Source organism: Garra rufa, chromosome 7 (genome assembly GCF_049309525.1).
Source record: "Garra rufa chromosome 7, GarRuf1.0, whole genome shotgun sequence".
In the NCBI taxonomy this organism is placed as follows: Eukaryota; Metazoa; Chordata; class Actinopteri; order Cypriniformes; family Cyprinidae; genus Garra; species Garra rufa.
The window spans coordinates 14368152-14391497 of record NC_133367.1 but is presented as its reverse complement, the minus strand read 5'-3'; the positions used below and the strand labels follow the sequence as shown (position 1 = coordinate 14391497).

The 23346-nt window shown below is 37.5% G+C and overlaps 3 protein-coding genes across 3 annotated transcripts in view; 2 read left to right on the top strand and 1 right to left on the bottom strand.

The window, feature by feature from the left end:
• The window catches only part of LOC141337951 (uncharacterized), a 43320-nt gene extending 22604 nt beyond the window's left edge, over positions 1–20716 (top strand). The window contains exons 2-4 of the mRNA XM_073843525.1: positions 19715–20026; positions 20182–20478; positions 20571–20716. Coding sequence (XP_073699626.1) covers positions 19715–20026; positions 20182–20478; positions 20571–20716 — 755 coding nt within the window. The remainder of the gene's footprint in view (positions 1–19714; positions 20027–20181; positions 20479–20570) is intronic.
• LOC141338859 (uncharacterized) lies at positions 4717–6631 on the top strand. Its single transcript, XM_073844473.1, has 4 exons — positions 4717–5035; positions 5197–5520; positions 5864–6001; positions 6306–6631. Exons 1-4 carry the CDS (start codon positions 4735–4737, stop codon positions 6629–6631), a joined length of 1089 nt encoding a protein of 362 aa, XP_073700574.1. The 5' UTR covers positions 4717–4734.
• On the bottom strand, positions 16316–17757 carry LOC141338858 (SLAM family member 9-like). The gene is made up of 4 exons (XM_073844472.1): positions 17718–17757; positions 17169–17468; positions 16445–16734; positions 16316–16351 (listed from the first exon to the last, which is right to left on the bottom strand). Exons 1-4 carry the CDS (start codon positions 17755–17757, stop codon positions 16316–16318), a joined length of 666 nt encoding a protein of 221 aa, XP_073700573.1.
• Positions 20717–23346: the final 2630 nt, after the last annotated feature.

The following is a 23346-nucleotide window of genomic DNA, read 5'->3' as shown; positions in this document are numbered from 1 at the left end:
GTGCATACAACTTATTTGCTCACCGGCAACTGTTGCCGCACATTCAAGTACAATTTTCAAGAAAAAATAAATAAATAAATTGGGCACAAATGGGTTAAATAAGAGAGACACACAAAATCTGAAATGTGGTAGGTCTCCAGGACCAGGATTAAGAATCACGTATCTAAAGGAACTTTGTATTTGTATTAATGCTGAAGTACTCGCCTTACTGCACTTGGAAAACAAAAGATAGAAAAGGATTGTTTGCACTTTTACCCAACTCTGTATTTAAAGAATTATGGTACCACATTGTGCCTTGGCTTATTATTCACTGCTTTTTGTATTATTCAAGTATTATTCTAGCAAACACTGATTCAGTTAGTGCTGTTTTACAAATTCGAATTAACTTAAACGTATGTGAAAAGTTTATTTTTTCTTTCTGCAAATCTGTTGCATAACACTCGGGGGCGGACTGGGACAAAATGTCAGGCCGGGAAATTTCATACTCCTCCAGGGCATTCCATACACCCACAACAAATTTTGAAACCATGGACAACAATATGTTTTCTATGCCCATCATCATCGCATAAAAAAGTTAAACTCCTTAAATCCACAATTTACCTTTTTAGTCTTATTCATTTTCCCTGACATCTCTCTGTCTCTCATGTGTATGTTTACACAAGGAAAAATAACTGTGGTTTTATTAGGCCTATGGTAAAAGTATAGTAATAACTATACTTACCAGAATACTTATACATGTTTATAAACACGTTTTTTTTTTTTAATTATTATTAATATGAGTATTAAAACAGTTAAGTACAACATATGTATACCAGGATTCTTTGATGAATAGAAAGATCTAAAGATCAACATTTATCTGGATCTACGGATCTAACATTTATCTTTATCCGAAAAGCTTTTGTAACAATATACACATTACAAAACATGTAACAATATACACATTACAAAACATTATTACAAAACATGTAATAAATTACAATTATTTAGCAAGGATTGCTCTGACATTTAGTAAAGTTTGCCACAGACCATGCTAAACGCTAACCAATCTGTTTATATAAACGTGTGTTTTCTAGAAAGTCTGTGCATATAATAGGCCTACTTTCATGAAAAATCTATATTTGTTGCTTTACAGTAAGAATAATCTAAATTTGACAGATGGTAAGATTGCTATTATGAACTTAAAGGTTACAGTAAGTTAAAGATACCTAAAGCAGCTGCGTTTTGCTGTTTAAGTGCTGGTTTAATAGAAATAATTGTAATGTGCATGCGCATTGTAAAACCTCAATCACCCAATGGTAATAAAATGGGAATCAACCCTGTTTGATTCCCAGGGAATAATTACAGTTGTGTACATTAAATGCAATATACCTTGCTTAGTATAACATCATTTGGCCAATTCATGAATGTAAATGCAATGTAAAACAAAATGTATTTTGGATTAGCCAATTCTGCATTTCTGTAAAATGGACAGCTGGCTGTATGATGACTCTTCCCCGATAGACAGCATCCAGTTTTTGCTTGGAGAAATCTCCTGTAGTCACTGCATCATTTTAGTGTTAATAGTTCATGATAAGGAAAAAAAAAAAAAAATCTGTATAGTAATAGAATTTACATTTTTAATAAAATAAACGTTTATAATATTTATTAGCAAAATTTGCTATATTTATATTGCCAACCCGTTACTCTAACCTGTTTTGAGAGTTAGTGGAGACTAGCAGCCTTTAGCTAATTTGGCTAATTTATGTTAATGAAAGCGAAAGCTCACCAATGCACATCAGACGACATGACCACGAGACCACAAACTTTCAAAATAAAATACAAAAGATGCACTTAACAGCGGTCTTTCAGTTTTACTTCAGAATTTCATGTTAGCGGGCTGTTTTATGTCACGTCTTTCACTAAATTTAGGGACCGTCTATAAAGTCACATACGACATTGATACACACATTTCTTAATTAAATCTAATTTGAAGAGAATTACCTTACTAGCAATAATGAGGCAGCGTAGAAAATATTTTATGCTGCTTTGTAACTAACGTTAAGTTTGTTAACTTCGGCTTACCAGTGAACACAAGAAGACCTCATCCGACCTTGCAGATGACATCCAGACCGGAAACTTGGAAATAACAAACAAAAGAAGGGCTTGAAAATACTGTTTAAAATCTCCACAGAAACATTGGTGTTGCCTAATGCACTTTACCTCAGTATTACACTTTAGTTCGCTGTTAATAACGACTCGTCAGATGAGCCGCAGCAGAACGTACAAACTTTCTAGGTTTGAATAAAGTTAATTTCCACTAATATAGGTCACCTTAACTTACTCACCAGTTGATGTTTTCACCGTTATGGCGGCGGTCGTCAGTCAGAAAGAAAGGCTACCAACATGAAAACAAGAAAAACAATAAAATATTAGTTTGCTGAAAACATCTTGTTTACTAACGTTTTTGTCGTTAATGGTGCAACATTTCTCTTTTGTCCTTTTACTGCCACTTGCCTTGCCATTGGTCAGTTTTTCGCAGGCAAGTTCTCTACTGGAAATTGTAAATGGATTTACAGTATTGGAGAATTACAGTAGCGACCATATATTTTCCCATAATCATTTGCGGTTTACAGTAAATTACTGTATACACATTTTACAATATCTTACTGTAGATATTACAGTAAAAAACTGTTCAAATTAGAAAAATCTGTTACAGTGCATAGATTAAAGATTGTTTTTTCACAAAATGAAATAGTCTATTTGTAAATTGTTCCATGTGTTTAAAAGATCAAGGTTACCTTGACATTTCAGTTTGTATGTTCTGGAAGGTGCGTGACTGAGTTCACAAACATAATAAATGTTCTTTTCTTAATTGTGCCCAATGAACTTGGAAAATGATGATTTAATGGAAAATTGTTGACTTTGCTTTTGCCGTCTGATGGACACAGCTACAAAACTGATTAAGGTAATATCTCTTGGTTTCTTAGATCCCAATGAAAATCATGCCAGATTATAGTGATGCCCTTGCTGAATGAGAAGGTTCCTGATGAAGCGAATATAAAGCAGGGGATGAGTTCAGTTTGATAAGACACAGCCACCAGTGTCAATTACTCTGACATCTACAATTGAACTCCATCTTTTATAGGTCTCTAATTTTCTTATTTTGATGAATTGCATTTATGTGTGTAGTCTAGATACTTAGGGGAAGTATTGCCTAAGGCAAGATATTGGCAAAACATATTCCAGTTTGCCCAGTAGGGATTTACTTTAGCTCTGTAAAAAAAATAATAAAAAAATAAATAAAAAAATACTTGAATGGATTATTGGACTACGTTTTGTACTGTGAGGTAAATTTGAAGACGGCCCCTACAGCAGCTTAGGCATGCAGGAAATTTCCAAACTGAAACTAACTCTGCAGCCAGGGCTTGTGCCGGCAATGCTTATTAAATGGAGCGAAAATAATGAAAAGGAACTTTCTGAAACATTATCAGCTTTGCCCTTTTGACGAGAATACTAATACTTGTTCCCGCTTTCTACGGCGCTCGGAAAGCAGACACTATTAAATAATCTCCATCGATCATCTCTGTATTCCATTCACAGCTCTACAACAACATGCAGGGGATATTATTGTTGTCTCTAATATTTCTGAACGGTAAGTGGATTTATGTTATTCTATTAATTTCATTCATAAGACATTTACATCAGCTATGCTACTGTAAATGCATTAACTGATACTGAAAGTGAAACGTACATATTAAGTAATGTAACAAACATAAAAAATGTTGTTATCTGCTGAAAATATTAGTCATATTCCTATCGTGTGTCCACTCCAACAACGAAACATTTAATTTGGTTTAATGTACAATAGTTTGAGGTTAATAACGACTTGTCAGACGAGCTAACTTGCATTTAAGGGCAGCAGGACGTACAAACTTTCTAGGTTTGAATAAAGTTAATTTCGACTAATATAGGTCACCTTAACTTACTCACCAGTTGATGTTTTCACCGTTATGGCCGTGGTCGTCAGTCAGAAAGAAAGGCTACCAACATGAAAACAAGAAAAACACAATAAAATATTAGTTTGCTGAAAACATCTTGTTTACTAACGTTTTTGTCATTAATGGTGCAACATTTCTCTCTTGTCCTTTTACCGCCACTTGCCTTTTGCAGGCAAGTTCACTACTGGAAATTGTAAACGGATTTACGGTATTGGAGAATTACAGTAGTGACCATATATTTTCCCATAATCATTTGCGGTTTACAGTAAATTACTGTATACACATTTTACAATATCTTACTGTAGATATTACAGTAAAAGAAACACTGTCATTTGATGACCAAATTCAGTGTAGACACTGGTAAAATGACTCTGGGGGTCTGTATCTGGGTATGATCTAAAGGCGGTGCGGATGGTTTCGTGATACATGTCTTCCAGACGAGATTCCCTCTGGCCCTCTGTTTTGATCGCAGCTATGACAAGTGGTACACAGTCCAAGAAATGGGAAATATGGGGAGAATGAGGAAATAACCTGTGTTCTTTCTCTTCTTCTTTTTTAAAAGAACATTGTGCAAACACGGCCTATTGTTTTGCGTTTACACTGGTAAAACTGGTTACTTCAATAAACTGATTTGTTTTGCTCAAAGGTGTCCAGCGGAATGTGTTCACTGAGGTTACTACTGTGGTGTCAGATTAAGCCGTCTGTAATTCTTCAATTATGCTTTGCAGGTGTGTTTGGTGCAGAAACCGATGGGACAATGTCAGTGATGGAAGGAGATTCTGTAACTCTACACACTAATCTCAGTGAAATACTGAACGATGATACAATACTGTGGTTGTTTGGGCCTAAAGGTGTTGTCATTTCTCAAATAACGAGAAAGAGCGACTTGACGTCATTTTTTGTCACAGAAGATGAGAGATTCAAAGGCAGATTGCAGGTGGATCAAAACACTGGCTCTCTCACCATCAGAAACACGAGAAAGAGACACTCGGGACAATATAAACTAAGAATCTCTAGGGAAAAGGTCACATCCAGGATATTTAGTGTGAATGTCTTTGGTAAGTATCTTTTCTATTTAATGTAATAATGATCTTGTTTCAGGTTTCATTTGATGTTGTAAGCATCTTACATGAATGTTTTTGTGGGTTCACATGGATTTCTGGAGGATGCTAATACGGCAAATCTGTACAAATAAATTCTTGCCCGATTTGTTTTCCAGATGTGCTTGGTGAGACGGGTGGAGTGAAGTCAGTATCAGTGATGGAGGAAGATTCTGTCACTCTGCAGAATAATGTTACTGAATTACAGGTGGATGATCTGATAGTATGGAGGTTCGGAGATGAAGGCGTCCTCCTGGCTAAGATTGATGTAGAAATGAACGAGGCCTCATTAAACATCGATGATGAGCGATTCAGGAACAGACTACAACTAGATCCGACTGGATCTTTGACCATCAAAGACGCCCGAACCAAACATGCGGGACTTTATGAAGTACAGATCAGAGGCCGTGAGAGCTCGCAGCAATTCCTTGTTTCTGTCATTGGTGAGTTTCAATTTAGAACAAAATGTTTGGAAATGATTGAATACGTATGAAATATAAGCTGACTTCTATGTCACTTACATTACTATTAAAATGGCAACAAATAAAAAATAATAAAAAAAAGTCTTTTAGGGCTAGGTCCATTGGCATGCACAGATTTCTAGAGGGGCACAATCGCGGTTGGGTTCGGGTTAACCCCTTGGTAGAAATCGCGAAGTAGAACTTGCCCAAACATCAGATACCACGACAATGTCTCAATACTCAAAATCTCAGTCTCCCTTCCAGAACTTGTTGTCCGAACAAGTTCTGAATCACGTTTTAAAAATCATTCACTGTCTCCGTTTAGCTAGGCCTATTCCTGATCCGGGTCCATCTGCTGCTGTCATAGTTGGAATAGTGGTTGCTGTTCTGCTGGTGGCTGCACTTTTAGCTGGAGTTGTCATTTACTATAGCCGCAGGATCTCTGAACTACAAAAACAAGCGGGTGAGTATTACAGCTGATACAAGCAATACAAAAACAATGAGTTCTATTATGCTACAATAGAGTTTAAATGCATTATAATGTTTTATAATCAATAATATAATTAACCGAGAGGAAATATACTGTCAGTTTTGCAACGCATTAAGATCTGGGTTTGATTAATCTAATGATTCAAATCAGTGCAGCAGACTGTGTAGTTAATTTCCCTAAAGACTTCTAAAACATGACTGCAACATGTTAAAACATGTTTGAAAATGCAATGTTTGAAAACTTTCCTGCTCTCTGCTTCCACGTGCCACTGTGACAGCTGAAGAAAAGGTGGTGCCAGGGACGGAAGGGAGATCCGTCCATCTAAAGACTGATACTGAACTACGGAAAGGTGATCAGATAAAGTGGTGGTTTGAGGATCTCGAACTCTTTGAATTCACAAAAAAGGCCAGTGAAACAAATGACACCGAATGCGACGTTGCTGACGGGAGATTCAGAAGCAAGCTGGTGCTGGATGAAAATAGTGGAGATCTCATCATCAATAACATCAGGACCATTCACTCTGGACTCTACAAACTACAGATTAGCCAAAAAAACGGAAGAAGCAAATGTATGAGATTCATCGTTACTGTCACTGGTGAGTAAATCAATGTGTGTACAGCTTAGATGATCAGAACTTATCCCAAATTCCCAAAGTGCAATCTACTCTCTAAATTCAAAAGAATACAAATTATTAACACAATTATAATAAAAAATGACTTAGCATAGCTTGAACATTTACATTTTGAAATGACAAAGCTGCAATGTGTGCTTATAAGAAACAGAACAATACTGTGTGTTGGTGTAGATGCTAATTATTATTGGAATTATCTTTATAGTTATTGTTCTGGGTGTAAATGAGCTTTACATTTTATATTGCACAAATAAAGCAGAAATGTTTTTGTGAGGCAAAAACATCATAATCTTACAAGCAAGTTGTGATGGTGAATCATATAATTCATAAGCAATCATTTAAATTCAGTTTTCTTTTGGCTAAAAATCAAATACTTTGTCAAATACTTTAGGTAATATCTTCCTAGACAGATGAGCTGAAACTATGAACATGCAGGTTAAAAAAAAGCAGCCTTCGGGATGAATTTGTTGATAAAATTAATTTACACTTTGTTTTCTGTGTTTCTGTTTCTGTGTTCTGTCTTTGACATGAAGTGAAGGAAGTGTCGGCGAAGGTTGGAGGACCGGTCACTCTAGACCCTGGTGTTACAACACAGAGAGGTGATCTGATACTGTGGACGTTTGGAGCTAAAAACTGTCTCGTTGTTAAAGCCGAATCAGAAACGATGAATATTAGAGAGCGATTCAGAGACCGACTGGAGCTGGATCATTGGACTGGATCTCTGACCATCACAAACACCACAGATGCAGACTTTGGACATTTTCAGCTACAGATCATTAACGGGGAACGGACCAGATACAGGAGGTTCAATGTGACTCATTCTGGTGAGTACAAAATTTATTATAACTATATATATATATATATATATATATAGATGCAACATGTAAACAGCCCCAAAAAATGCTAATAGGTAGTGGCAAGTCACTGTATTAATAAAATAATTTATTTCATAGAAAGACTTTTGCAGATTTATATTGTAAAAACTATAATTTTTTTAATTATTTTCTTATATTTTGTTTAATGTTCTGTTGTTTTCAGCATGTATAGGGGCTCTTGAGTGGATCTGTAACATCATCCATGTGCAGATGTGTGTATATAGTATATAACAGAACTCTTCCCTTCTGTCTTTTCAATTTCTGTGATCTATATTTTCTTTTTATATTCCACAGTGAATGAATCTACTGAAGCGGACACACTGCTGAAAGAAGTGGATATGGATGAAGAGCATGAGCAGCAGGGGATGAGTTCAGTTTAATAAGACAAGCCAACCGCAATCAACATCCAACAGTTCAGCTCAACAACATATTTCTGCTTTTATGAAAAGAAATTAATAAATCCATGTGCTGTTGAGCTGTTAAACTCGCGTTTAGAAAGATTGTTAAGGTCGGTGCTGATGGCCTTGTAGGGAAGTGTGCCGACATTTAAAGCTGCTGTGCTTCCGGCGTTCAGACTGCCCATCGGGAGAACTAGGAGAATTGAGACAGAAGGAAAATGAAAGTGCAGTTCGGGAGAGAACTTTTAATTGTTTTGCATGTCCCCAACCTAAGGATTGAAACTTTTTTTATGTGATGGCCATAATAAGGTTGTCCATGTTTCAGAATTGTTTGTGGGTGTATGGAATAGCATGGATGAGTGTGAGATTTCCCGGTCTGAAATTTTGTCCCAGTCTGCCCCTGATCCCGAGTTTGAATCCAGGCTCACGGACCTTTCCTGATCCCGTCCGCCCTACCACTATCCCACTTCGCTTCTTGTCGATCTACTGTCCTAAGTAAAGACATAAAATGCCCCCCCCCCCCCCAAAAAAAAAAAAAAAAAAATCAAGAATTTTCACTGGAAACATGCATAATCTTTTAAACAAGGCTTTAACCCTTAAATTAATGTTTTTCGCCAATCACTGTTACATATTCGGGTCTTTGGCGACCCTGACCTATGTATCCAGCACGGATAGATCTCTAACTGCTGCAACGGCAAAAAAAAAAAAAAAAAAAAAAAAAAAAAAAACTCTCGTAATATTTTAAGAACAGTTACAGAAGAATAAAATAAAGCATATTGCATTACCACTTGAAACTTAGGAGGGTTAATTTGAGCAGATGATTTCACAATCGCCATAGAGCGCACTTCAACAGCTAGCTCATATTCACCATCTCAACCATAATCTCATAACTATCGTTTTCAATGACTCCAAAGTCAATATTTTGATCGCTGGCAGCTTATTCACCACATCCACCATCAAATGACAGTGAGGTTTATAATTTATTGCGTACAGTAATTGCTCTGCAGTAAAGCCATTCAAACAAGTTAAATTTTTGCTGATGATATTCTTTCGTTTTATGCCTGCCATTGTTATGAGTGAAACATCAGGTGATTATGTTTATTAAACAGTGCCACCTAGAGGAATGAAGGTGTGTATATTTAGTCATCAGAGATTTACATGTTTTTGCGCACGATATGCACTTTGTACCCTACAAAACAAGGATCATCAGAAAACAGATATTGTTTCATGTTTTTTTTTTTCTTGTTATATTGTTTATAATGAATAGATTGAATACTAAGAAAGTTGATGTCAAAATTGAAAAAATTAAGGAGGGAGGGTGAATGACGTCTCAGATTGCAAAAGACCCGATATACATTTAAGCAGGCACGTGCACACATAGACATCAAAGGGGGCTTGAGCATCTGCCCTTTTTATTCCTGGAGAAAAAGTGCCCTTTTTTCTGGGGTGCTTTTTTTTTTGTTGTGAAAAATAATATATATTCCTGTTTGCGCACAGCTTCCCTTTCAAACAAATATATTTATTGAAGAATAGTAGTCCTATATCTAAATATCAGGTCAGGAGCTCTGAATCGCTATGCATGTGTTACGTGACAGTGCTGGTTCGACGAGGCGGGAGACAGACATGAATAATATATACTTTTAATTACTTCTTGTACTGAACAGGAGACATCCACACACACAGGTAAACTTCATAAATGACCGACAATAGACTGAACTCAAAGACAGACTTATAAGGAGTAACTAATCATTAAACACAGGTGAAGGTGATTACACAACACGAGGACTAAACCAATGATACAAAATGACAGGGGGAGACAATGGAAGAAACCAAATGATGAAAAGTGCAAAACCAAGGTAAAAGACATGAAACATCACACAACATGTAACATTACCCCCCCCTCCCGGTAGGCGCGTCTCGCGCCGTGACAGAAACACCGGGGAGGGAGGGCGGGCGCCCTGGAGGCCGTTACAAGACAGGACCTTGCTGGTTTGGGAAGGCCTCCAGGGCGGATCAGGGAGCCATGGCGGGTCAGGGGGATCAGGAGGCCATGGCCGGACAGTTAGTTCAGGTGGCCATGGTGGGTCAGGAAGCCATGGCCGGACAGACAGTTCGGGTGGCCATGGTGGGTCAAGAGGCCATGGCCGGACAGACAGTTCGGGTGGCCATGGTGGGTCAGGAGGCCATGGCCGGACAGACAGTTCGGGTGGCCATGGTGGGTCAGGAGGCCATGGCCGGACAGACAGTTCGGGTGGCCATGGTGGGTCAGGAGGCCATGGCCATGTAGACAGTTCAGGCAGCCATGGTGGGTCAGGAGGCCATGGCCGGACAAACAGTTCGGGTGGCCATGGTGGGTCAGGAGACCATGGCCATGTAGACAGTTCAGGCAGCCATGGTGGGTCAGGAGGCCATGGCCGGACAAACAGTTCGGGTGGCCATGGTGGGTCAGGAGACCATGGCCATGTAGATAGTTCAGGCAGCCATGGTGGGTCAGGAAACCATGGCCGTGTAGACAGTTCAAGCGGCCATGGCAGGACAGCCCTCGTGGCCTTGGCCTCAACCTTCGGCCAGGCCACGTTGGCTAAGGGCCTGTAGCCCCCCCCCCCCCCAAAATTTTCTTGGGGAAATTTGCTGGTTCATACGGGGGTTCTAGAGGAAGCTCTGGAAGAGTCGGCTCTGGCGGGAGCTCTGGAAGACCCGTCACTGGAGGACACTCTGGCAGGCTGGACTGGGCCAGCAGAGGCTCTGGAAGGCTGGACTGGACCAGCGGAGGCTCTGGAAGACTGGACGTAACCAGCGGAGGCTCAGGAAGGCTGGGCGTAACCAGCGAAGGCTCTGGAAGGCTGGACTGGGCCAGCGGAGGCTCAGGAAGGCTGGGCGTAACCAGCGGAGGTTCTGGAAGGCTGGTCGTAACCAGAGGAGGCTCTGGACGGCTGGACTGGACCAGCGGAGGCTCTGGGCGGCTGGACGGGACCAGCTGAGGCTCTGGAAGACTGGACGGGACCAGCTGAGACTCTGGACGGCCGGACGGGACCAGCTGAGACTCTGGACGGCCGGACGGGACCAGTTGAGGCTCTGGAAGACTGGACGGGACCAGCTGAGACTCTGGACGGCAGGACAGGACCAGTGGAGATTCTGGCGAGAGGATTGGGGCCGTGAACTCCATGGGCAGTGCCATATCCATAAGGTCCCTTACATCCCTTTCGGCCGGGAACTCAGAACCGTCGACCATCTTGGCCGGGAAATCAGGAACGTCGACCATCTTGGTCGGGAAATCAGGAACTACGGCCCTCTCGGCCGGGAAATCAGGAACTACGGCCCTCTCGGCCGGGAAATCAGGAACATCGGCCATCTCGGCCGGGAGATCAGGAACTGTGGCCAGCGGTATTGGGCTGAGGAAGGCTATGGAGCTCTGGAGGGTCGCTGGGTGTTCAGGGTGAGGCAGGCGGTCTGAACTGTTGGATCGGTATGTAGAGGCTCTTGGCATTGGGTGAGCTGGTGCGATGGGATGTGTTTCTGAGGGGGTTGGACGTTGTATCGGACTGTCATTCTTTATTAGTTCTATCTCAAAATTGGAGCAGTTATAATAGAGAATGGTATTGACCAATTCGACAAACGGGACATCATAACCAGAGAGATCGCAACGAATTGTTTCTTCGTCCAACCCCAACAGAAACACAAAGCTGAAGGAAGCGTCGGACCAGCTCACCTGATGGTAAAGCTCAAGGAAATCCTCTACATACCGCTCCAACTCCCGACCGCTCTGCCTCAAGCTCCACAGCCGTTCCTCAGCACTACGGTTTTGGTCGGTCATTCTGTTACGTGACAGTGCTGGTTCGACGAGGCGGGAGACAGACATGAATAATATATACTTTTAATTACTTCTTGTACTGAACAGGAGACATCCACACACACAGGTAAACTTCATAAATGACCGACAATAGACTGAACTCAAAGACAGACTTATAAGGAGTAACTAATCATTAAACACAGGTGAAGGTGATTACACAACACGAGGACTAAACCAATGATACAAAATGACAGGGGGAGACAATGGAAGAAACCAAATGATGAAAAGTGCAAAACCAAGGTAAAAGACATGAAACATCACACAACATGTAACAGCATGATCCCGCTTATTACATGGCTACCTACCAAATAAATAATTATTTTGACACAAAATATTAAAAGGGAGTTTATTTATTTAAGCCCGATTGTATTGCTTCCGCTATGGTGGGGGGGGGGGGGGGGGGGTCATAATGTCATGATCTGGGCTGTGGGGTTCCCACAGCCACCTGAGGTCGCTGTTTCCCCTTCCTCTTGCACTGCACTTCCCTGATTGCGTTCACTTGTCTATTGTCATTAACACTCATCAAGCTCACACCTGTTCACAATTATACAGACTTTAAAGCTGCTCATCTCTCACTCATCATTCTGGCTGCATTGTCTTGTAATCTTGTTTCTGTGTTTTACCCTGGCTCAAGACTGTGTTTGCTTTGTGTTTTTAGTTTAGTCGTGTGTGCCGTGTTGGCCTTTTGTTCTGTTATTTTCTCTTTTGTTAATAAAAATACTTACCCGCGTTTGTACCCAGATCTCCGATTTCTCACACGTGACGCCTTTATAAATAGTTTTCCATACAACTACAAATACATACATGATGACATTGGCTTTTATTGAATTTTTCTCAATTATTTTGGTAAGTTTAATTCAAACAAGTAACAATCAAGTAAGATTTTCAGAGATTTTATTAAGTTAATAAAGCTAAATATTTATCTAATATTTACTAAGCCACAGAATATTTAGGTTTAAAACAAACTCCATCTAAATGTGGATTTTGAAGGTTTTATTTGATGATGGTGATACAGTCCTCCCTCAAATGTGAAACTAAGTCCTTGTCAGTCACCATCAGTTGTTGTGTATGTGTACATGCATAGCAATAATAATATTAATGTATTTGATTAAAAAATTAAGGCAGTATTCTGATGCTTGGCTGTGTAAGGCTAAAAAGTTATTTTGCTTGTGAAAAAAAAGTATTTAAACAATTAATTTTAATCATGCTTGCAGTGCAGGGCCAGGCAGGCAGGCAGCATAATGCCAAAAAAAAAAAAGATAAAATTAACTTTTTTAATGATTTTTTTTAAAAGGAAGTCAGTGTTGCATTAATATATATACTTTTTTGTAAAAAAAAAAAGAAAGAAAAAGGAATTATGAGAAGTGCCCTTTATTTCACTTGAGCCCCTGCCCCTGAAAATGTCTGTGCAGGTCCCTGCATTTAAGGGTTAAGTCATCATTAAAAAGAAATTTTTGAACTTGTAGTTGTATGCACTATAGTAAATTTCACTTAAACTTATTTTATTTTTTTTACTTTTAAATACTAACATATTTTTGTTTTCACTTTCTGTATTTCAGTTGTTGTCAATACCAATGCTTTGTAAAAAAAAAAAAAAAAAAAAAATTAAATATAAAAAAAAATATATATATGATATATATGAAATATTTGGTTGATGCAAACAGCAGATGGCACTAATGCACTATTAAAGAGTTTATGTTTTTAAAAGAAGTTACTGTCGCCATAGACATTTCACTACAGTCTTTCAGATGTAGGGAAAAACGTAGGCTCAAAGCTTCTTCTTATAGACTAAATCATCATATAAATTAATTATTTACCATTGAAAAAAAAAAAAAAAAACGTAGGCCTACGTTAACCTTTAGCGAGTAGCTTTTTTTTTAAACAAATGTCATACACATTCATTCATACATACATAGAAACTCCAACAGAACAACCTCGTGGACGTACAGTAGCGCTGGCTCAGCACGTGGTCAGAAAAGAGTTTTTAAAAAGTGTACGTCAACACAGATTGTGTAGTTTTTAAATAATTCATCAGAGGGTTAAGTAGGGGTGCTAATGAGGGACAGACAGGTGAGGAGGATCAACTAATGAGGACAAAATAGGTCACAGAACATATGAGAGAAGAAAACACAATAAAACAGTCCATTAGTCTGACAATGGTAACATAGCCTACAACATTACTGTGGTTACTGAGAATATATATATATATATATATATATATATATATATATATATATCAGGCCAAACATAGATCATGAGTTCAACAGCCATGAATGCATTAATGGGTTAAAAAAAATGTAATGAGAGATCAAATATCCAACTAAGAGCAGAATGGAATATGAATTGTGACCAAGTGATTGTTTCATTTATTTTTTCTTCTCAGCTTCTCAATTCATACTCAGTGTTTTTTTTTTCCACTCCAGGATAGGATGTCTTCACCCTAAACATAGTTGTGCAAGCAAAAATTCTACATAGAGTGATACAGTAGGACAAGAGCAGAAAAAGATTAGAAATTATTTTGGAACTTGGAAACCCCTTCAAATGATGGTGAGAAATGCATCACTTTTATGAACTTTTAAATCTGTGCATTTTTGTATTCTCATAAGACACATGATTTCATCTCCTTCCCCATATTTGGGGTGTACAAACATACTAACCCAAAAACAGAATCTTGATCAAGCGTTTGTCAGCGTCTTGAGAATCCACTGTACACCACAATATCCTTCTTTTTACACCTCTGAAACAAAACACAATGCATGTTTACCTATTTACTTATTTATTTTCTTCCATTAACATAAAATGTAGCCTTTATGTATTCATGTTTATCAAAAAATGAGGTACGAGGCAAGCTACATCTTGACTCTTTAGCAAATAAGAACAAGTCATAAACTTTAATACAAAAGAATACCAAAATATCGCAATCAGCGCCTTCTTTATTAAATACCTGGACCGCTTTATGAGCCGAGTCTAAACAACAAGCATTGAGAAATTTAGTAAGCGTTGTGAGTTTATAATAGCTAAGTGGACTTGGCAACCCTTTAAGAACTAGTTCGGCAAAGCAGGCTTGTAAACATAATGAAACACGATGGGTCTCTTGACATTGGTTTAGTGAAAATCGCGGAATATAACGATTGTCTTACGAGTTTGGAACGACATGGGTGAATAATGACAGAATTTTAATTTTTGGGTGAACCCCCTTTACACGCTGGTCATGTGTGTGTGTCCCTACAATAGAAAACCTATGAGATGATATGCTTATTGTCGCGTTCGTGTTTGTAAATCATTAAAACATTCCTAAATCAACCTAAATCTAACGCACTGCTGAAATAAATAAATAAATAATAAATAAATTCACCTACCGATTTCTGTGCTTTTCGTTTGTAAAATGTTGGATCAGAGTAAGTGATCTCTGCACCTGTCTCAACTGCTTCAACAATAATTAAAGGGCTGCACAATTCATCGAATTTCTAATCGGGATCACGATTATGGATGCCACGATTACGTAATCGTGCAAAAGCGCGATTAAAAAAAAATTCTGCGTGCTTAAGAGGCTAATAAATACGCACTTTCATGACAGCAGATGGGCTAAACTAAAATGCAGCCATTACCCTGGAAACCACATAAACAAAACAGTTTTCGGTTTCTGAAAAGTGTTTACATGATTTAAAGTTTCAGATTTGTGTATTTGCTACCGTGTTCATCACAGCTCCAAATATTTAATTATTTACACTTAATAGGCTATTTTTTTTTCTACATTTTAATCTGGACTACAACATGCCCTAGATATTGTTTGAAAGTGTTTTGATTCGGTCAAACTTTACATTAAAGCTTCATTAGTTAACATTAGTTAATTTACTAGTTTATATAAACTGCCAATGAAAAATTCTTCCAAACATTCATTAATCTGAGGTAATTCCAATATTTAATAGCAAATTGTTAAAATCGAAAGTTGTTACTGTGTTATTTAATGAGGTAACATGAACTAAGAGTTTTTTTTTTAACAAAGATTAATAACTTATGTAGCAAATGCTCAATGTGAATATTAATGCATGGACTAAGGTTAAAAGATCTTACTGTAAAGTGATACTTAATGGTCTTTATAATTATTTGCACTTTAATCTGTGTAAAATATTATCAATTAATGGCATTATTATCAATTAAAAGCATTATAATTAATCGCAACAAGAAAATTGATCAGTTTTATAAACGTTTTTCTGGAGTGTTTTCAGCTTGTTGTTTTTTATTTGTATATAAAATTATGGCATGCGGTTGCCTCAAACAATGGTATAAAGCTATTTAAAATATCTATCAATGTAAATTTTGATAATCGTAATAATAATTGCAATTACAATTTCATGGGAATAATCAACAATTATGATTTTTGTCATAATCGTGCAGCCCTTATATATATATATATATATATATATATATATATATAGGTATATATATAGGTATATAATATATAATCCTTACCTTCTTGGTCTATTTTTCTTTGTTTCCTGCAAATGCAAAATATCCCGATTGCAGCTACAATCAACAGAGATCCAGCAGCAGCAGCAGAAATCCGCACTATTTGAGATAAATCTGGAGGATGTGAAGGAGACAGTCATTGGTACAAATGAATTTTACATGAACACAAAGTATAATAACACAAAATATTACCACAGACATGCCTGAACATGGCTGACAGAGTTCAGTGCTGTTAAGATGTTGAGTCTGGTTGCTGATGGGATTGTTCACCACACAGCTGTAGGAATCATCCAGACACTCCAGATGTAAAGAAACACTTCTGCTGAGATTAGACACATGGATGCTGGACAAAAAACGGTTTCCTTTGTACCAGGAGAGAGTCACCTGACTCACATTCACCACTGAACACAGCAGTGAACATTTGGACGATGGTGATTGATTTTGTGAAGAGGTACTGCTGATGACAGGAACAGGCAGACGCACTGGAAAAAAAATACCAGATGTATTAAAATATGGTTTAGTCAATGCTCAACATGTAAAAAAAAGGCCTAAAAGTATGTTATGGAAATGTTCCCATTTCTGCACACAATGAACAGCAGTTCTCGTTAATTCACTAATAATTTCGTAAATGTAGAATAAATTTGACTAAGAAAGTTTTGGTGAATCATGATTTGCACGTGAAACATTTTCATACTCATTTGTGCATAAGCATGTTATTTTATCATAAAATATATATTTATGGGCTTTTATGCCTTTAATGGATAGGAAAGTAGAAAGACAGGGGTGGAGAGAAGGGAGCGGTATTGGCAAAGGACCTCAACGAGCATCGAACTCTGTTTTCTGTGCTGATATAATTATTTTTTAGTTGCAATAAACAAATGGAGTGAGAGTATACTTTTAAGTACTTTTAACTCACCATAAACAGTGATAGTGAATGTGTTTGGCATTACTTTTCTGCTGCTGGTGACTGTATAAAGTCCAGAGTCAGTGGTTCTGGTGTTTGTGATGGTCAGAGATCCAGTTTGATGATTCAGCTTCAGTCTTTCTCTGAATCTCTCATCGTAAAACTCTCTCTTACAGTCTTTTCCATTTATTTTAGCTATGAGAATGAGTCCAAATTTCCACATTATCAGATCATCTCTCTGCATTTCAGTAACATCAGTGTTTAGAGTGAGAGATTCTCCCTCCATCACAGACACTGACTCACCAAACACACCTGATGAACAAACAGGAATATTTACTAAATAAAAAAACTTTTTAGTCATGTTTAATTGTTTTAAACTGTCACGACAAAATAATCCTTCGCCCTGCACTTATACTTATTCAAAAGGGACAGCGGAACGAATGATAAAAGTATTTGAGTGTATAAGTCTGATACAGTATTATAAATATATGTAGGCAAAACGAATTATGAAAAATAACAGAAATATGTTTGAGGAAAAATTATAATATAAACATAACTCACCAGCCAGACTCCATGAGCACAAACAGATGAGAATAAACATTTTCTTCAGCAGTTTACAAAACCGCTTCAATTCAGAACTGTTATAATAATCGGTCCCTCTTGACACTCTTCAAACAAGTGAAAGCAAACAAAGCTGTCGGTAATGAAGTGGTTCAGTGAAACTCTGCATTGACTGTGAATACCCCTCGAGTAGCACCTCCCTTCACAGACTGTATATGACTTCTCAGAATGACAATGTTTGATCTACAGAAGGACAAAGAGAATAATAAAAGAGTATTATTGTTGTTTTTATTGATGTTGTTAATAATAATAGTAGTAATTGTATTTTACAGATTGTTACTGTAAAATTACAGATTACAAAACTAACTATTTATCGATGTCTTATTTTTTTTAAATCTTAAATTCTATTAAGTTATACCACAGAGATTTCATTTTTGTCAGAAAAATCCAGGGAGTCCTTAAAGTGGCTTGTCTGATAAAAAAACAGTTCCAACTTTTAAACAATTCCCATAAAATTCCCGTTTTTCACTCCTTAAAGTTTAAGGCTTAAACTTTAATTTTGGAGGCGTTTTTGGGCAAAACAAACAAACAAAACAAAACAAAACAAAACAAAACAAAACAAAACAAAAAACTGTATTTAAGACCTTGGAGTGCATTAATCCAGATCCCAAAGGAAATACACTGTAAAAAAAAATTCCTTTAAATTTTACAGTAAAATACTGGCACAGGGGTTGCCAGCCGGTTAATGTAATATTTACAGCAGCATTGCTGTAATTTAATTTACAGCATCATCCTGTATTTCCTGATTACAGCAAATAGCTGTATTTTTTACAATGCTGTGTTTTTTTTTACAGTAAACTACTTAAATTTTTATGTATTCTGTAATTGCAGTATTTATTTTCCAGATTGCTGAATATTAATGGTTAGCAACTTAAACTATTCATTAACTGCATAAGCTTTAAACAATATTTAACTGCATAAAGTGTTGTATAGTATGAAACTCAGTGCACCTATTATTTAATAAAAACAAAACTAAAAATAATTTGACACATCTTTAATCTTGAAAAACAGGTCAATTTTTTTAACATATAACTCTCAAATTTGCATGAAAGAAATTACAGTATTACTGTTTAGATAATACTAATCAGTATTACTCTGAATTTCAAAATAAATTGGGAATGAGCATATTTAATTGAAACATATGTTACCCTGCAAAACTGGTCATAATTAAATGGTTCTAAATACAATGCACACGGAGGATTCGTTATTCTGCGGTTACCACTAATGTTTTTGACACCTTAATAATATGAAATGTAATAAATAAAACAAAATAAGTCACTTACCACAGCTGTTAATGGTTCTTCTCGCTGGTCTTCTCGCTGGTCCCGAAAGTTGACCGTTGAAGTAAATCAACGGTCGACATTCTGATTTTACTCTTTAGATTTGAATTTTACTGTATTTTATAATATGCTGTATGTTTGCATCAGACCACCTCATGACCCCAGAATGCATTGCAGTTTACAGCAATATGCTGTATTATATATATATTATATATTAGAAATACAACCAGCTGCTGTAAAATATTGCTGTAATTTGTAAAACAACAGACAAATAATTACTGAAATGGGTCTATCTGTGTGGGAGGTGCTACTGGAGGGATTTATTCAATGACTGCAGAGTTTCACTTAACCACTTTACACATTTGACTTTCTCGAGAGTGGGCCAGGACACTGTTCAGAGAAGTGCTTAAGAAAATGTTGATTTTCATTTGTTTGTGCTTATTGAATCCGGTTGGTAAGTATTTTACGTCTTAAGTTCTTTTTAGATTAGAATTAGCTTACCTGCACATGATTCTGTTCTTTATTCTTTCCATCATCAATTTTGTCTCTGATATTGTCAATTTTCCAACATCCTCTTGGGGACACAGTAAAATGACAAAAAGTGTGAATGTGAATGTAAATCTTCAAATTCAGAGCAAATGTTTGTTTGTTCTCCAGGTGTGTTTGGTGTTGATGAAGTGAAGTCAGTCTCGGTGATGGAGGGAGAATCTCTCACTCTAAACACCGATGTTACTGAAATACAGAGAGATGATCTGATAATGTGGACATTTGGACTCATTCTCATAGCTAAAATTAACGGAAAGGACGATAAGAAAGAGTTTTACGATGAGAGATTCAGAGACAGACTGAAGCTGGATCAGACTGGATCTCTGACCATCACAAACGTCAGAACCACAGACTCTGGATTTTATAAAGTCACCAGCAGCAGAACAGAGACGCCGCTCAACACATTCAAGCTTACTGTCTATGGTAAGTAGATAATTACTCATCCTGTTGACCCCATTTAATGTGTATTTGTTTATTGATCGACTTTGGATGTTTACTGATAAGAATTTCCCGTTTTATATACATCTTTTGGCAATAATCACTATCATAACTATTAACCGTAATCCAATATCTTCCAGCTTGTCTGCCTGTTCCTGTCATCAGCAGAGACTGTTCTTTATCATCTTCAGGAACATCTTCCAATCAAAGTTGTTTATTGGTGTGTTCTGTCTTGAATGTGAGTCATGCTACTCTCTCCTGGTACAAAGGAAACAGTTTATTGTCCAGCATCAGTGTGTCTGATCTCAGCATCAGTCTCTCTCTACCTCTGGAGGTGGAATATCAGGATAACAACACCTACAGCTGTGTGCTCAACAATCCCATCAGCAACCAGACTCAACATCTGGACATCAGCAAACTCTGTCACACATGTTCAGGTATGGCAGCACCATTATAAGTTTTTCTTTCCCCCGACAAACTCAATAAATCATATTTCTATTTAAGTGCTGCTCATTTCATCTCTCAGAAGACTGTATCTGCTGCTGTGGTCCTACTGAAGCTGTGATTCGATTGGCTCTCTCTGCTCTGGTGGGTGTGGCTGCTGTAGCTGTGCTGGTTTATGACATCAGATCCAGAAGTTTTCAATGGCAGAAATCACCACTCAATGCTGATTAATCAGATAACGTAAATAAAGTAAATGATCCATCAAAATTTGTTTTCTGTATTTTTTTAAATGGGTCATCGGATGCCCATTTTCCACAAGTTCATATGATTCTTTAGGGTCTTAATGAAAAGTATATAATATACTATATGTGACCCTGGACCACAAAAAACAGTCTTAAGTCGCTGGGGTATATTTGTAGCAATAGCCAAAAATACATTGCATGGGTAAAAATTTTTGATTTTTCTTTTATGCCAAAAATCATTAAGAAATTAAGTAAAGTTCATGTTCCATGAAGATTTTTTGTAAAATTCCTACTGTAAACATATCAAAATGTAATTTTTGATTTGTAATATGCATTGTTAAGAACCTAATTTGGACAACTTTAAAGGTGATTTTCTCAGTCTTTTTGATTTTTTTGCATCCTCAGATTTCTGATTTCAAATAGATGTATCTCAGCCAAATATTGTCCTATCCTAACAAACCATACATCAATAGAAAGCTTATTTATTGAGCTTTCATATGATGTATAAATCTCAGTTTTGTCAAATTTAACCTTATGACTGGTTTTGTGGTCCAGGGTCACATATAGGCTGTGTCCAAATTCAGGGTCTGCATCCTCCTTAGGATCCTTCCTACCAGGTTGAAGGAGGAGGGGTCCTCCGAAGACCGCAAAACCTGGAAGTAGGTGTCAGTGAATTTGGACAGCCTACACTTCTTTCAGTTCCCTCCCTTCCCCGTTGCTTATATCCTGTCGCCTAGCAACCGTGACAGCGCTAAGCAAGAAGTAAGGTTATCTGTACTGCACAAAACAAAATAACTACTCTTTCATCCCTAAAAGCGTTAAAAACATCTTCAATCACTATCAAGAAATTAGCTGTGTGTAAGGGGATATTCACACAGGCAGTTAGAAAGAATCTAGTTTACGAAAGTGATGTTTTTTAACATATATACATACAAATGTAAAAAAAAAGCGCTTAACGCTAAAACCAAAGGCCTAACTAGACAACCGCTGTAAAAAAAATTTTTTTGAAACGCCAGTTTTTTTAAAACTTCCATCATTACTACCGCTTGCTTCGTCCGCCATTATTTGAAAATTCTGGAAGCGCTCTGCCGAAAGGAATTGTGGGATAGGTAGGACGGGAAAGGATCCACCAGACCCATCCTTCAAATTCGGGGAAAAGGAGGACGTATTTGTGGGCCGCATTTGAAGGATCCTATGAATTTGGACAGCCTTCGTCGCGGCGCTGTGACGTAACATCCTTCAAATGAGTCCTCCGAAGGATGTAGACCCTGAATTTGGACACAGCCATAGTCTATACAATTCTCAATAATGTGTAAAAAAAAAAGCACCCTTTTACCTTGTCAAAATCAGCTCTGCAAAGAATCAACTCATTTTATTGGATGGTCCTTTACATGCAAATGAGCTCCGCTCACCCTGCCCCTCTCTGCTGTGAAATTATGAGCCCTAATGTTTACTTTAGGGCTTGCCAACAAGCACGTTATTAAGAAAGGCCGTTTGCAAAGATGCTTTAAAAAACCTAATACTTATGCTGTGGGTGAAGCTGCATCAGGAACGATTCACACGAAAACATAGATGCAAATATAAATGACGATTGCTATATTCATTATTACATTCAACAACAGAACACCTCAATCGCCCAATCAGAGAATTTCTTGTCTTCTCCTGCACCTGAGTCGACACAATCGAAGTCGAACTGTTTCAGATTGGTGAGGGCGAGTCTAAGTCAAATCAAGTCAAGTCAAGTCACCGTTATTTATATAGCGCTTTTAACAATACAGATTGTGTCAAAGCAACTGCACAGTCTTTAAACAGCACCATAGTGTGTAAGTTACGCAATATTGTAAATAATAAATTTTCAGTTAAAGGCAGTTCATCAATGAATTCAGTAATCTCATCGTCCAGTTCAGTTCAAATAGTATACGATATCACTGGAAAGTGTCCCCAACTAAGCAAGCCAGAGGCGACAGCGGCAAGGAACCAAAACTCTACTGGTGACAGAAATTGAGAAAAAACCTTGGGAGAAACTAGGCTCAGTCAGGGGGCCAGTTCTCCTCTGGCCAGACCAAACCAGCAGTTTGTACCAATGTCTGATTGTAGAGAACTCATCAGGAATAAGGTGCTCATGTCAATTAACTTTCGTGGGAGTGGCTTCTGTCGTGTGTCGTCACACCGACAAGAAGCTGAGAATGAGCTGATTTTTAAAAGGCGATATTACTTTTAAAGATTAAAAACTACCACTGGGTGGATTTTTATCATTGTAGGGTGGTTGTGTACACAAACTGCCAACACATCAATGTTCAAATAACAATGTAAAAGTGTGTTTTTCATCCGATGACCCCCGGATGTGTTATTACTTTTTACAATACAAATCATTCTGCTGTACAATGAATAGAGCTTTAAATACCCACTATGAAATTAGAAAATGAAGACGTCTAAATATTTATGTATTCTGTTGTATTAATGTAAGATGTGTTGAAGGCCCAACTCAGTGAGAAAATGATCTGTACACCTACAGTATAAATAAGAGAGTGATTTATTAGAATCCAATCGTCTCTTCAGTTCTTTTAAGATAGTTCTATCACCTTCAAAACGTTTCAAAGAAGCAAATTCGAATGCCAT